This window comes from Panthera uncia (genome assembly GCF_023721935.1).
Source record: "Panthera uncia isolate 11264 chromosome A1 unlocalized genomic scaffold, Puncia_PCG_1.0 HiC_scaffold_17, whole genome shotgun sequence".
NCBI lineage: Eukaryota > Metazoa > Chordata > Mammalia > Carnivora > Felidae > Panthera > Panthera uncia.
In genome coordinates this window covers 57,326,634-57,343,672 of record NW_026057577.1, presented here as the reverse complement: position 1 = coordinate 57,343,672, position 17,039 = coordinate 57,326,634, and the positions used below count along the sequence as shown (strand labels likewise).

Sequence of the window (17,039 nt, the reverse complement as noted above, 5' to 3'; positions counted from 1 at the left end):
TTCAGAACATATGTAAATAATTTTCTTGTAGAAAAAAAAATCTATAAAATGCAAGTCTATTTTAGCAAAAGTATGTGTAGGAGTTTTAAATTTATTAATGGATATTTAGTATTTCAAGACAGCGTTTTAAAATCAGCCCTAAGTATCTTTGAAGTTGTTACTATTAGCACCTAATATATATTCCTGGTAAATCAAACATTTAACTATTAATTATATTCTACTTACATCATTTAGTGTTGTTTTATGACCTTTTGCGTTTGAGGTATGTTTGACATGGTAATATCATTGATTTTGAATGGATTCTGATATATTTGGTTATAGATTATACTACCTTTATTATTATTTTATTGATATGTTCTGGAATTTTAAAACCATTTTTATTATCTTTTATATACTAAAAAGAATTGGTTCTCAGTGAAATATACTTCTCTAATAAAGGTTCTGATTTATAGGCAAAATGGACATATAGCACCAATTTGCCATTTGATTATTTATTTATTTATATGTTTATTTATTTTTGAGAGACAGAGATAGAGCCTGAGTGGAGGGAGGGGCAGAGGGAGAGGGAGACACAGAATCTGAAGCAGGCTTCAGGCTCCGAGCTGTCAGCACAGAGCCCCACTCGGGGCTCGAAACCACAAACCATGAATGAGATCATGACCTGAGCTGAAGTTGGACGCTCAACTGACTGAGCCACCCAGGCGCCCCGCCATTTGATTTCCTTAAACTACTTAAACTTGTTTATATAAAGGATTTAAAGTTGATATTTTGAAATTTGTTATTCATAGTGATTCTGAAGATGGGGAGAACGAAAATGAAAAATCTAAAACTTCAGATTCTTCCAATGCTGATTCTAGTTCAATAGAAGACAGTTCTTCAGATTCTGAATCAGAATCAGAATCTGAAAGTGAATCTGAATCCAGAAAAGTCACTAAGGTAAGAAAGAGATTGCACATTTGTTGTTATTGAAAGTAAGTATTCTCATAGACTTTTTCCAATTAAGAATAAGTATTTCTGAAAAAAAGTGTCTTGTTGAAAATCAAGAAACCGAGAAAGAAATGTAACATTATCACTGACAACTGAAATCAATACCATCTTCATGCATCCACACCTATGATTTTATTATTTTTTTATTAGATAATTGCTTCCTTTTTAATTCAGCCCTACAGAAGAGTTAGAAACTTTTAACCTCATCCTTTGCCACTGTAATTACAGAGCTCAATGTTATGAGTTATGGCCCTTTTTTTTTCTGAACTAGAAGGTGACAATAGAGGCTTTCACGAAGGGGAAAGTAAAAGGAAGTCACAGAAATAGTATTGAGCAAGGTGATATAAATGTATATACATAAGAAAATGAGACAAGTAATGCTTTTTAAAAATAGGTGTTAGGGGTAATAGAATACTTTTAAAGGTTTAATTCAAGGATATACGTTCTTTAGTTAATAAAAAATACAGTAGCCATGTATTTAAAAACAAATGTAGGAATGACTTATGTAATAGAATGATAATGCTTTCTGATTCACATTTATAACACTGAAACTTATCTGCTTAGCAGTAAAAAGTGAAAGTATAAATTGAGGGGTGCCTTGTTGGCTCAGTCAGTAGAGCATGTGACTCTTGATCTCAGGGTTGTGAGTTCGAGCCCTATGTTAGGTGTGGAGATTACTTACAAATAAAATCTTTAAAAAAGTATAAATTGGAAAATGTAATTATGAATATTAATTTCAGACCTTATACATATCTTTCTGATCTTTAATTATTACTCCTTTCCTATAAATGGATCATGTTGATCCTAGGCTTCAAATGTAGTAGTTTTTTATAAGTATATATTGTATTATTCCATATGTTGAATATGTGGGCAAAACTTTGCCTTTTATTGAATTCTGTTTTTTAACCTAATATTTTCCTCATTTATTTTTTCTATTAACTTGAATTTCTTTAAGAAGTCACCTGAGTAGCCAAGGATAAAAATAAATTCATTCAAGTAGATAATTGCCTTCTCCCATCCAGAGATTTATTATTATAGAATAAGCATATTTAAAAAATAAAAAAAGAATAAGCATGTTTAAAAATTGGCTAGTTTTTGTCTTGCCTTATTGCAAATATTCTTGCATGTGGTTAAACCTATTTTAAATGTGAATTTATGTTTAAAACGTATCTATTTATAGTATATAATCTAAGATTTCTATTTTCCAAAAATTCATATAAAATCTTTGAGATTTTTATGTTTATTACTCTGGCCTCATATAAAAATTTATCACATAGTGAGTTTGATGTCCTCCCATTTCCTACTTACATTAAATTACTTATGTTAAATTATTCATTTCATATTTATATATTTTAAAGTTTAAGATGTTATTTAAAATAAAGGAGCTTTAGAAATTGACAGTAAGTACAACCCAGAATAAGAAATAAGTGTTTTAAAAAATGAGCACACAAGAAATCAATGAACATCGAGTGGGTAGAATTAAAGTGCATTATTCTTACGAAGTTTTGTAAAAGTTAAAAAACTGTAGACTTTAGTACCTACATAGTATTAGAAGTAGGGTTTTTTTTGCTTTGTTTTTGTTTTTTGTTTTTTGTTTTTTAGAAGCAGGGTTTTAGGACCGCATTAAAAAGCCACAGAGGTAGGGGCACCTGGGTGGCTCAGTCAGTTAAACGTTCATGTCTTGATCTCATAGTTGTGAGTTTAAGCCCGGTTTTGAGCTCTGTGCTGACAGTGCGGAGCCTGCTTGAGATACTCTGTCTCACTGTCTCTCAAATAAATAAACAAATATTTTTTTAAAAATTAAAACAAAACAAAAAAGCTACAGAGGTATCCCAGGTTAGCATTTCAATTTGTTTCTTTGTCATACACTTTCAGTGATCAGATTAAGTCTCTTAATAATTGAAAATATTTTCCTGTAGGACATCAGTATAAAAGTTAAAAGTATTGCGATGAGCTAAGACTCTTGAAAAATTCAGATTTTACTCACATTCTTGATAGTTTTATGTCCATGTATTTTGTGTATATGGCTTATTTTTTCCATATTTAATGCCTTTTGCTGGCTATAATAGACGATAGGATTGTTTTAATTTATCTGTTGGAATATTCTCCACCTTGAGGCCACCATAACTATTTTTTACTATTCCTTTCTGAGTAATTTGGAATATACCATGCAATTACAAGTATACCAATTTTCAGATAATGGGCAACTCTGTAATTATAGAATTCTTCCTTATACCAAGTGTTGTGGCTTCTGGTCTAGATTATGAGTAATGAAGGCAGATGGTGGGTGCTTTACCTTAATTTAGCATGTCAGTTTGTTAGTGCTGAAACTTCATACTCCTTGAATCTGCAGCTAGACTAAATCTATACTTTTACTATTTCTCTTCTTTTTCTTTCACTTGGATAGTGTGTTTTGGGGATATTGAGCACGGAAATGAGGCCTTGGAGGTACCTTGATTATATAGCTTTGAGAACAATTTATTTTATGGTGTCCTATGAGGTATATAGTGTTCTACTTTTTGGAAGATACTACCTTTATGCTTCAGTTTCCTCATCTATAAAGTAGAAATGCTAATTCCTACTCTACTACTTTCAAGTGCTGTTATAAAAAATCTAATATAAAAGATCAATATATAATACTATATAAATATAAAACAGCAGTGTTAACATTTTTTAACGTGAACGAACATTAATTCCCTGCGAAACCAAAAATACTCGAGTTATAGAACACCAATGCAGAAAGGAACTGAAATTTTTTTAACTCTTAATGTCTCCTGTGTTTTTCTGACTTTTTATACCATTCAAGTTGTAAGTTAATGTCCAACTATGACCCCTTTCTGGAGAAGACTGAGCTGCCATCCACTGTGGGCGTCTTCTGCCTCTCTGCTATCTAATATACAATCTATTTACCTGCCTTTTCCTTTGAATGTAGCTCTGAGTAAGCAATTCCTACCCACTTAGCCAGGAAAAAGATTAAATTACTCTTGGCCTTGATTTGTTGATAATCATCTGCCTCTTTTGCACCTTTAATCTCTTTCTCCACGAACTAATTCTTCCTCTGCCAACCAAAGTACTCAAGTCTTTCCTGGCATCTGGCGGGTGAGGAAGTAGGAAGAGGAAGAGAGAGTGTGTGAGAGACAGAGTTTAGAAAAATAATCTAAGTAGTCTTCGTCCACAACCTCTTAACCCAATTATTTCTTAGTCCCTTTTAGATGGGTTTCAATTCTTATCGCCTCCTACAGATACTGCTCTCTGAAAAGTCAGCCATGATCTTTCCCAAACCCAGTGACCTTCTCTTGTTTATTATATTCTTCTTCTTGATCTTTTTATGTGACTGTTCCCCGACTACTTGAAACTTCGCATTCCTTTTCTTCTGACTTCTTTGACCTTTTAGTCCTTTGATTGCTTTACTTTTTAACCCCTGTGACATTCAAGTGTGAACATTGCCCCAAAGTTAGTGCTTGGTGCACATCACTTCTTCAAATATATTAATCAGTGTGAATCAATATATTTTTAGTCTTTTTCTCTACATTTTTCCTGTTGTGAGACTCATTCACTCCCATGGCTTCAGCTAAAACATTTAGGTGAAATGTTTCCATAATAACATCTCTAAGTCCCTATAACAGCTCTAACTTCTCTTTACAAATTCAAACCAAATTTTTAGACCTCTTAGAAGCTACTGGCTTCCCAATCCATTATAGCCAGAGGAACACTTGCTCTTCCATTTAGTACTGTCAGTCTTTCTGTTTTCCCACATCTGTAGCCCCAGAATTTATCTCTGACTCCTCCTTTATCCTGTATGTTTACACAGTTGCCAAGTCTTAGAGATTCTCATATCTATTTCTTCCTTTCCTGCTACACCATACTAGATCGGCTCTTCATTACCTTACTCATAGACCATTGCCATTGGTCATCCTCAGACACTTGCCCAACCCAGTGCTTCTATACAGCTGCCAGATTAATGTTAAACTTATCCATAATGGTGCCCCATTATCATCTTGGTTCGGTAAAAACTCTGCAGCCTAGCATGTCCAAACCTACCTTTCCAGTCTCAATTGTCTTTGTGGTCCCTATATACTAATCCCAAGAGACTACATATTTGTAGTTCTCTTAATATGCTGTATGCTTTCCCATTTCTGTCCTTTGTTTTTCGTTTTGTACTATTTCTCTCATAGAAAATACAAGCTGAGGAGAAAGTGGATTTATATCCAAGAATGGTCCTTCCACTTCTCCTAGTTGGGAATGACTGCTTGGAATGAAAAATGTTACTGATGAGAAAATATTACTCAGTGAATGGTGTAAAGATAGTCAAAAGAGTGAAAGCTGCTGCTGAATTGTTTGTTCTTGAAGTGTTTGTCATTGAACACCGTGCCCCAGCATATCCATAAGATATAAAACTATATATAGTCATACATTCTGGTATTATGTTTGTTATTGATTGGAAGATGTCCTCATTTTAGATCAGATATTGTCAGTAATGATCAAAGAAAATTATTTTGTTCTTCAGTGACAATTATTTTGATGGGCAAGCATATTTTTATTGGTAGGTGTTCTTTTCTGAAATGTATTTGATAGAGAAATATTTTAATTTAAGTCTGACTCTTTTTATGAAATGATTCTTTTGCTCCAAATAATGCCTATAACAAAATTACTTTTAATAGTTTTATAAATTTTAAGTGACTGCCCATGGTTTACACAGTGTAAAGGGAACCATTTTTTTTTTAACAAAGAAGAGTGGGAAGAGAAATCAATAGTGTAAAATGCATTTTATCAGAAAGAGATACACATTTATATCACTTCATTCCATTTTTTACCTGTATAATTGAGTTATACTCCGCTTGTAGTTAAAATTGTGTGTTAATCAGATGGTCACACTTTCATTTAAAATACTTTTTTTTTTAAGTTACCAGGCTTTTTGGGGCACCTGGGTGGCTCAGTCGGTTGAGCGTCCGACTGTAGCTCAGGTCATGGTCTCACGGTCCGTGAGTTCAAGCCCTGCTTCTGGCTTTGTGCTGACAGCTCGGAGCCTGGAGCCGGCTTCGGATTCTGTGTCTCCCTCTCTCTCTTCCCCTCCCCCATTCATGCTCTGTCTCTCTTTGTCTCAAAAATAAATAAGCATTAAAAAAATTTTTTTTCTTAAGTTACCAGGCTTTTGAGTTGTTTTAACTGAATCTATGCTTTGATGTTTTAAAAATAAGGCTATGTATTAGTGTGTTCCTATATACTATAGTTATTTCCACATCAGCTTGTTAGTTCATTCTTCATGCCTTAACTGATATAATAGTTCTGATTATATCATCAGTGTCTGTGTACCAACTGCTAAAGATTTAAATAAGCTTTTATTTAAATGATAAAAATTTAATTTTTTAATGATAAAAATTTTAAATCATGATTGTAATTTATTGTGTATAACTTCTGTGTATTTTCTTTGTAAATATATTAACATTTTAATGATATAAACTGTATAAAGCATAATTTATCAATGAAAGTAAATATATGTAACATACTTGCACTTAACATTCCATATTAAGAGCTTTTCATATTTGAAAATTATCTTAATCAAAATTGCGATTAATATATGTACTACCAGTGAAGAAAAACAAAACTATCTATATATACATAGCATTGTTTGAGATGCTGTCAGTTATCTTTATTACAGGTTACGTGGATCTCATAAAACTTTGCTAGTCTGTTTTGGGGAGGGATTAAATATCTTAAGTGCTCTACAGACCAGCCACTGTTACTATAACTATGTCCAGACATTAGTAAATGTTAAGATATGCCTTAGTAAAAGATCTACCGTATGAAAGATTCTTGGGGATAAAGTAAAACTGGCCTGTGCTGTGAAACATCATGGATAAGAGAGAGAGGAACTATTTTCTGATTGGTTTTCTGCCCTGTTTGAGAAAAAGAAAACAAGTTTTACTTGTATTTTTACAAGTATTTATGTATGTAGCAATTGTAGAACTTCTGTGAATATTGTACAATATTATAGAACATTTCAAAGCCTTGCCTCTTTCAATTTATGTTGTTCCTAGTTTAGTTTATATTTTAAGTTCTGCAGAACAGAAATATCATTTCGCTTTACTTGAAATCTTTAAATCAAAGTAAAGACCATTAAGAAGTTTTCTTATTGAAGTAAATACAATCTAATAGGGAAGATTTGTTTAACAGTTTAGACTTCTTTTCACTTAAAAAGAATTCTTAATTTACTGGCAGTGTACTTTTGTTTTAAAGGCCAGTGTAAGTGTGAGCCTCAAATTTCTTAAATCAAATTTGTTAGATGACTTGAAGGCAAGAGAGTCATTATATTGTCCTTGGTTGGTAATTCTAACTGAAAATATTTCATGCAAATATCTTGCCCTGCGAGGCTAGAAATTAGCCTTGAATTTTTGTTGATTTCAAAGTACAATATGAGTTTGACAAACTTTATATACCACTTATCCTGTTTTACAGTTTTTAAATTTCAATCTTCTTTACAGTGGTTTCCTCGTAGGAAGCATGCTTGGTGCTTGTTGTTTCAGATCTTTTTTTCTACTTGCTTTTTGTTTTTTAATCAGCATGAAATGAACATGCATAATACATGAAAAAATCTTTACAGATATATTATTACATATTTATTTGTATTATTTGAGCTTAATAAGTATTTCCAGGATCTTTTTTTTTATTATTTGAAATGAAATATATTAAGTAGAAATCAGTTTCTTAACCCTGTGACTTTGTATTTTATTTTGAAAATGTTGATGTGTTGAGGTGTATAATCGAATACCATAGAAACAAAATGGAGATTTGAGGGTGATGAATTGATAACTAGGTATTTTTGTAGTGAGATTTTAAGATCAGTTACTGTTGTCCTTATAAAAGTCTAATACAGTCACTCAGCTGTTAAAAACCTAATCCTCTATTTAAAAAAAATATACAAAAACAAATTGTCTATCTTTCTGCCTGATCTCTTCTCAAGTACTAACACAATGGAAACAGTGGGTGATCTGTCAGTGTGTTTGGTTTGTCAATGATGGTTTTGTATAAATATTGGGAGGGTAAGAAATAAAATTCACACAGTAAAATATGATTTCATCTGCCTTTTCTCTGCAGCTCCATGGCTCATGCTGCGGTGTGAAATTCTCATTTTACACACTTTGCAGGCGGAGCACATGAATTATGCATTGAGCAAGAAAAATCTCCTGCCTCAAGTCCTATATGCATTTACCCAGGTTCTGTCTCTATTACCAAGATGAATTGCAAATGGAGAAATGTTTGATGGAATAGGGCTCTTAACTTCTTTGTTTAGAATTCAGATTTTTATTTTTATAGTAGATCCTTTAAGTATGAAAATGTTTTGAACTTACTATGGATTTTTTAAAATGAAAAATGAGATATAATATAAGAGAGGAATGCCAAACACATCACAAAGCTTTTTATAGCCTTGATTCGGAATGCAAGGCTTTTTCAATTCAGTAGAAATGACCGTTATCTATTGCTAATGTTGTATTTCAGTCACCGGTTATTTGCTGTTCTCAGAAAGTCAATGAAATTCTGTTCTTTTGAGAGCCTTTTTTCTTCCTGTTTTAGACTTCTAATAAGAGATTATGTCAATTTCACATGCAGCTCTGTCCTATGCTGTATGTGACCTGATGTGTACTTAATAGATACTGTTACACACTCTTTGCCGTGAAGTAGAAAATAAGGTATAGACTTGTTTCCAGTTTTAACTTTATCTTGATTTGATAGGTTTCTAATTTTTCAGGTAGTACGGTTACAGTTCCATAAAGACAATCATGCACCATCATGGATTATAGGAGAAGCTATACCCATTGTACTCAGCATAGTATTTTGATAAGTCACATGGTGTTAAGCTCTTTTTGTTACGTTCTTTCTCCACAGGAATGATATTCTAGTTGAGATGGCATTTTCATTCTGAACCTGTTTTTGTTTATTTCCACTTTAAATTCCAGCTTCAAAACTAACATTTCTTCTGTCTTTTCCCCCAACCCTGGAAATTGTTATTCGTTTGAAGTGTGAAGAGAAGGACAAATATTTTTTGATTTTTTAAAAATAATGAGTGAAAATTAAAACCCATCTAGATAATTTAAAGTTTTCATTGGCAGAAATAATTATTCTCATAAAGAAAACCAGTGCTGATGTTTTTAGTTAGTGTTTTAATATGTATTCTTGTCTGATACTTGAAAATAATTTGTTTTGAGTTTTGGCATGAGGAGAAAACTAGCATTGCTTAAGATCATTTTAAAATGTTACCTAACATACAGTTTGATGTATTGCACTTTGTAAGAGTTCTAGCATGGTATAGATGTTAAATGATGGTAGTGTACTTTTTGCTTTAGTGATACCTTTCTATGGTTAGAGGAATACTTCAAAAAACTTGTAGAGGAGCTTGAGTGGCTCAGTCGGTTAAGTGTCCCACTCTTGATTTCGGCTCAGGTCATGATCTCACAGTTGTGAGATCGAGCTCTCAGTAGGGCTCCGTGCTCAGCTTAAGATTTTGTCTCTTTCTCCTTCTGCTCCTGCCCTGCCCACGCCCTCTCTCTCTCTCTAAAAAAAAAAAAAAAAAAAACAAGAAAACTTCTAATAATTCATACAGATAAGCTGTAAACTCTTTTGTTAGATTATAAGTTACCTGGGGGTGCCTGGGTGGCACAGCTGGCTGAGCATCCGACTGTTGGTTTTGGCTCAGATCATGTTCTTGCAGTTCATGAGTTCGTGCCCCATGTCGGGCTCTGTGCTGATGGCGCGGAGCCTGCTTGGGATTCTGTCTCTCCTTCTTTTGCCCCTCCCCACTTGTGCTCTCTCTCACTCTCTCTCTCTCTCAAAATAAATAAATAAACTTAAAAAAAAAAAGTGATTAAAAAAAAGGATTATAAGTTACCTGAAGGCAAGGACTAGGTCTGTCTTGGCTTATTACTTCCTTTTCTTAGCAAAGAATCTGATAAAACTTTAAAACTCTATATATGTCTTTTGGATGAATGAATGATTGAGTAAATGAACAAAAACATTTTAGCAAAAACTTAAGTTTTAATTTGAGAAAATTTAATGTAAAAAGTATAGATTTTAAAGATAAGTAACTTTGATCCAAATACATCTATTTAGCAACCTAATCTTTATTGGTCTTTAATTGTTTATAATGCTATTCATTACTGTACTTGTGTGCATGTGTGTGTGTTTTATATTTATTATAAATTTTATATATTTTATATATATTATACATATATGTATATATAATACACACACACACACACACACACACACACATATATATATATATATATATATATATATATATATATAACACATCTTTTCTGAATCTTTGACCAAACTGTGAATACTCAGGCTTAGGGATACTGTTTTCTAATGCACGGTTGTTCATATTTCAAAAATATAGATAGATTAAATAAGCAGATCTGAGGTGGAGGAAACCCTACATATGTGCAGATATGTTTCGAAATACTTATTTTCCCCAAAGGAAAACAGTAAAGGAAGTAAATGAATACTTTTCTTCCCTAAAGAGAAAGTGCCTGAAAATTTCATTTGTAGATTTTACTGAATACCTTTGGCTGAAGAAGTCTGATGCAACTCACTGTTCAAATACAAAGTACCTAGTGCAATGTCTGTCACAGACTACATCTTAGAAGAGCTGATCTATCACAAGCCTCTTGACAATTTCAGACCTAAGCTTATATTGTTTGAGAAATTCTTTTTCTTAAATTAACTTGTTTAAAAATTATTTTCAACATGTTTGTAGACTTTTTACCAAAGAGCCACTTTATATTTTTATATTAGCGAAAGTTTTTGGGTCATAAAATAATTATTTACCTTCAAAGTTTCTTCTTTCTTCTTACCTTTATAATCTTTATTTATTTATTTATTTATTTATTTATTTATTGGACCTTTATAATCTTTAAACAGACTATTCTAAGGTAATAGTTTGCATGGTGGGGAAGAAATACTGTATGCTAACTGAAATAAAAATTTTGATTAAAAAATATAGTCCATATAACCATAGAGAAAGCTTAATTTGATTGATTTTTTCTTGGAAGACTAAGCAGAAGAAAAATTGTTTGAAACATTAAGAACTACTTCATTGATTTTTTTATTATAAGAACATGTAGTAATTAAATTATTTATTTTATAGGAGAAAGAAAACAAAACAAAACAAAATATAAATCCTCTTACCAAAGATGTTTCACTTCTAGATCTGGATGATTGTAAGTATTAAAATTTCAATTTTTTCTTTTGTTTAGTAGTAGTATTTGCTTTTATAGTACCTTTTATTTATGTGTCACAAAATATGTTAACTTCTATTATGAAAGATTTATAGATGAATAGACCAAGAAAGTTTGAGAAATTAGTTCTATTAGTATCTTTCATCTAATCAGGTTATCAGTTTTATATCAAATGAATAAATATAATTGGTCAAATAAAAGTACACCAAATTCTTTTTAAGATCTTTTACTTTAATAATTTATACTTGCTTTAGTAAATAATTATCCATATCTCACAACTTCTACGTTGTTAATTATAGAGATTGAAACATCTCACTTAAGGAAGTAGGGAATGAGGAAAATAACTGGAAATGTAAAAGACACCACGATGTTCTACTTGGTGCACTTTTGGTAGGAATAGAAATAGATAACAAAGCTTTTGGAGGCTGGTGTTGCTATATTTGTCAATATTATAACTGTACAATATCTTTGTCCTACCAAATCCACTTCTAAGAATTGAGAATCTTACTCATATACTCACCCAAGTGTGCAAAGGTATATTCATCTTCTTTTAAATACTCTTGCATTGCGAGAAAGAGATAATGGAACTAACTAACTTTATTGGTATGTAGATTTTATACAGAAAAAAGAGAAACAGCAAGTAAAATAGTATAAATATTAAACTACTGTCATTTTGCATTATAGTTTTTTCATGCTAAAGGGAAGTTATGTGTTTAGATTGTCTCATTTTGTCATAAATAGGACTATTCTATTTATATTGTTTACCTGGCCTATCTTCAGTAATCATGGCAAATTTTTAATATAGAGAAATTATAGAGAAATACTTAGCATAAAGAAAGTAAAAATAAAGTTGGAGCCTATGAACAATTATACTCCAAAAAGCTTGGAAAACTGAAAGAAGTGGATTCCAAGAAACACAACCTTCTAAGACAGAATCATGAAGAAATTGAAAATCTAAGTGGACTGATTACAAGTGATGAAATTGAATCAGTAATTTTAAAACTCCACAAAAATGAAAGTCCAGGACGAGACGGCTTCACAAATAAATTCTGCTAAACATTTAAACAAGAGTTAGTATCTGTACTCAAATTATTCCAAAAAATTGAAGAGGAATGAATGCTACCAAATATACTTTACGAGGCCAGCATAACCCTTATAGCAAAACCAGAGACACCCTAAATATAAAATTACAGGCCAATATCCATAATGAACATAAAGGCAAAAATCCTTAACAAAATATTAGCAAGCTGAATTCAACAATACATTAAAAGGATCATGCACCATGATCAAATGGAATGCAAGGATGGTTTTATATCTGCAAATCAGTACACATGATACACCACATTAACAAAAAGGATAAAAATCATATGATCATCTCAATAGATGCTGAAAAAGCATTTGGCAAAATTCAGCATCCATTTATGATTTAAAATTCTCAATACAGTGCGTATAGAAGGAATGTACCCCAACATAAAAAAGGCTATATGTAACAAACCCACCGCTAACAACATATTCAACTTTGAAAAGCTTAAAGCTTTTCTTCTAAGATGGGATCAAGACAAGAATGCCCTTTCTTCCCACTTTTATTCATCATAGTACTGGAAGCCCTAGCCACAGCAGTCGGGGAACAAGAAGTCATCCAAATTTGAAAGGAATAAGTAAAACTATTTGCAGATGACAGGCTATTATGTATAGAAAACCCTAAAGACTTCACCAAAAAACTATTAGACCTAATAAATAAATTGAGTAAAATCAGTGGGTATGAAATTAGGATATAGAAATTCATTGCATTTCTATACACTAATAGCAGACTGTCAGAAAAAGAAATTAAGAAAGCAATCCCATTTACGATTGCATCAAAAAGAATAAAATATCTAGGAATGAATTTATCCTAGGAATTGAAAGACCTGTATTCTGAAAACTATAAGACATTGGTAAAAGCAATTGAAGATGACCCAAATAAAGAAAAAGATATACCATGCTCATGGGTTGGAAGAATTTATAGTGTTAAAATGTCCATACTACCAAAAGTAATCTGCCGATTAAGTAAACTCCCCATCAAAATACCAATGACATTTTTCACAGAACTAGAACAAAGAATCCTAAAATTTTTGTGGAACCACAAAGGGCCCCAAATAGCCAAAGCAATCTTGAAAAAGAACAAAGCTTGGAGGTACCACACTCCCTGATTTCAAACTATACTATAGAACTATAGTAATCAAAATAGTGTGATGCTGGTATGAAAACAGATACATAGGCCAATAGAATAAAATATAGAGCCCAGAAATAAACCCTCGTATATATGGCCAGTTAATGTGGGACAAAGGAGGCATGAATATAAAATGGGGTAAGACAGTCTCTTTAATAAATGTTGTTGGGAAAACTGGACAGCTACATGCTAAAGAATGAAACTGGACCATTGTCTTATACCATATATAAAGTAAATTCACAGTGGATTTAAGACGTGAATGTAAGACCTGAAACCATGAAATTCCTAAAAGAAAACATAGGCAGTAAGCTCTTTGACAGTAGTCTTGGTATGTTTTTTGAACCAGTCTCCTCAGACAAGGGCAACAAGAGCTAAAATAAATAAGTGGGATTACATCAAACAAAAAAGCTTTTGCATAGTGAAAGAAACCATCAACAAAACTAAAAGACATCCTATTGAATGGGAAGAGATATTTGCAAATCATGCATCCAATGAGAGGTTAATACCTAAAATATATCAAGAAGGCACCCAACTTAGTGTTAAAGAAACAACCTTATTAAAAAATGGGCAGAGGGTTTGAATGGACATTTTTCCAAAGAAGGCATACAGTTGGCCAACAGACATATGAAAAGATGTTCACCATCACTTATTAGGGAAATGCAAATCAAAACTACAATGAGATACCACCTTACACCTGTCAGAATGGCTAAAATAAAAAACATAAGAAACAAGTGTTGGTGAGTATGTGGGGAAAAAAGAACCTATGTGCACTGTTGGTGAGAATGCAAGCTGGCGCAAACACTGTGGAAAACAGTGTGGAGGTTCCTCCAAAAGTTAAAAACAGAACTACTCTACGATCCAGCAGTCACACTGCTGATTATTTTAGCCAAAGAATACACAAACAGTAGTTCAAAGGGATACATGCACCCCAGTGGTTATAGCAGCATTATTTATAATAGTCAAGATATGGAAGGAGCTCATGTCCATTGATTGATGAATGGATAAAGAAGATGTGAATGGAATATTATTCAGACATAAAAAAGAATGGAATTTAGCCATTTGCATTGACATGGATGGAGCTAGAGAGAATAATGCTAAGTGAACTAAGTCAGTCAGAGAAAGACAAATACCATGTGTTTTCAGTCATGTACAATTTGTAAAACAAAACAGGAGTGCCTGGGTGGCTTATAGTTCATTAAGTGGCCAACTCTTGATTTCGGTCAGGTCATAATCTCACAGTCTGTGAGTTTGAGCCCCATGTCAGGCTCTATGCTGACGGTGCAGACCCTGCTTGGGATTCTCTCTCTCCCTTTCTCTCTCTGCCCTTACCCGGCTTATGCTCTCTATCTCTCTCAAAAGTAAACAGATAAACATTTACAAACAAACAAACATATAAATAAATAACAAAACAAGCTAGCAAAGGCCAAAAAAGAAAAAAGAAAGAAAAGAAGAAAAGAAAAGAAAGAGACAAATGAAGAAACAGACTCTTAACTCTAGAGAACAAACAGGTGGTTCCACAGGGGAGGTGAGTGGGGGGATGTGTGAAATGGTTGATGGGGATTAAGGAGTGCCTTTGTCCTGATGAGTACCAGATGATTAAAATTAAAACTTAAAAAAAAAAAGAATAAAGTCATTGGCTTCAAGGAAAACAAGCAAATGAACAACAGTAACAAAAAACCCACAATAAGATATTACTTCATACTTTTCAGATTAGCTATTATCAAAAAGACAAAAAGTAACAAGTATTGTTGATAAAGTAGAGACATGGGAACCCTCAGACACTGTTGGTGGGAATGTAAATTGGTGCAACCACTATGGAAAACAGTATGGAGATTTCTCAAAAAATGAAAAATAGAAATACCATGCGATCTAGCAATCCTGCTTCTGGGCTGTTTGTCTACAGATACATGTACCTCTGTGTTCACTGCAGCATTATTTGCAATAGCCAAGATATAGAAACAACTCTCTGTTGATAGATAAATGGACAAAGATGTGGTGCGCACACACACACACACACACACACACATATGGTGAGATGTGGTGTGTGTATATATGGTGTGTATACGCACACACAGCCATATTACTCACCTATAAAAAAGAATGGAATCTTGCCATTTCCAACAACATGTGTGGACCTAGAGGCTATTATGCGAAGTGAAATAAAGGATGAATACTGTATGACTTCATTTATATGTGGAATATAAAAAACAAAACAAATGAATTAGCAATACAGAAACAGATTCATAGGTACAGAAAACAAAGTGTTAGTTCCCAGAGTAGGGAGGATTTAGGGGACAGGCAAAATAGGTAAAGGGGATAAAGAGGTACAAACTTAACAGTTATATAAATAAGTCATGGGGATATAAGGTTCAGCATAGGGAATATAGTCAATAATAACAAAGTTGTAACAACTTTGTATAGTGGCAGGTAGTAACTAGAGTTATTGTGGGGATTATTCTTTAATGTATAAACACCGAATCACTGTGATATACACCTGAGTAAAATAAAGTTCGACCCAAATTTGCATCATTTCACTATTGGCAAAGATTTATGAGTTAATATCATTTTTTACCTATTGGCAAAGATTTTATTTATTCTTTTCACTATTATGTATAATTTTATTTTATTTTATTTTATTTTCAATATATGAAATTTATTGTCAAATTGGTTTCCATACTTGGCGAAGATTTTAAAGCAGCATCCAGTGTTGATAAGGTTTGGAGAAACAGGCACCCTACGTATGTTTTTGATAGGAATAAAAGTAGGTGAAGCTTTTAGAGTCATTTTCGCAGTATTTGTCAAAACTTAAATTGCACACACCCTTTGAACTAGCAGTTCTTTTGTAGGAAAATCAGATCCTACTTCTTTCTTGTTTTAGACACTTTAATGGCTTAATTTTGCAGTTAAAGTCTATATTCCTAGGTGTCTAAGACCTTTAGGTGATCTGACTCCTGTCTACCTCTTACCTACTATGCTCCTCTGCATTTCTGAAATATACCAGTCTCATTCCTGCCAAGGGCCTTCGTACTGCTGTTACCAAAGAACACTTCTTTAGATTTTCTTATGGCAGACTGCATCTTATCTTTCAAATCCCGGATCAAAAGTTACCTTCTCTTACACAGCTTTATGAATCAGCCTTGATTGTCTTGAGAGCATTTTTCACCATCTGAAATTATCGCAAATATTTGTAGTACTTTGTTTATTGTCTGTCTTGCCCAACTAGGATACAAATTCCATGAGAATGGAAACCTTGTCTTTCTTACTCACTGGTGTTCCTAGTACCTAGAATGGCACCTGGCAGATAGTGAGCACCCATTAAATATTTGCTAAGTTAATAAAATATGCAAAGGTATATGTAAAAACCTCGTTGCAGCATTATTTATTACAGTGAAATCCAAAATCAAATAAAGTATCTACCAGTAGGATGATACAACTTATTAACGAAAATGAAGCAAATCCTTGTGTGCTAATTATCTAATTATATACCAAATTATTGTAAGTTAAAAAAAAAGTACATGTAGATCATAATTCCACTTCTGTAAAAAAAGAGTAAAAGAGGAACTATATCCAGCACACGAGCACAGATATGATTGTACTTGCTATTT

The 17,039-nt window shown here is 32.7% G+C and overlaps 1 protein-coding gene across 9 annotated transcripts in view; it reads left to right on the top strand.

Moving 5' to 3' along the window:
- AP3B1 (adaptor related protein complex 3 subunit beta 1) overlaps nucleotides 1-17,039 on the top strand; it is a 261,951-nt gene that overhangs the window by 170,401 nt on the left and 74,511 nt on the right. For all 9 annotated transcript variants that reach the window (XR_007461784.1, XM_049649702.1, XM_049649699.1 and 6 more), the window contains 2 exons: nucleotides 789-936; nucleotides 11,135-11,207. Coding sequence is in view for 8 of the 9 variants with exons in the window: in XM_049649702.1 (XP_049505659.1) it covers nucleotides 789-936; nucleotides 11,135-11,207 (221 nt within the window). In the remaining variant the exon portion in view is untranslated. The remainder of the gene's footprint in view (nucleotides 1-788; nucleotides 937-11,134; nucleotides 11,208-17,039) is intronic.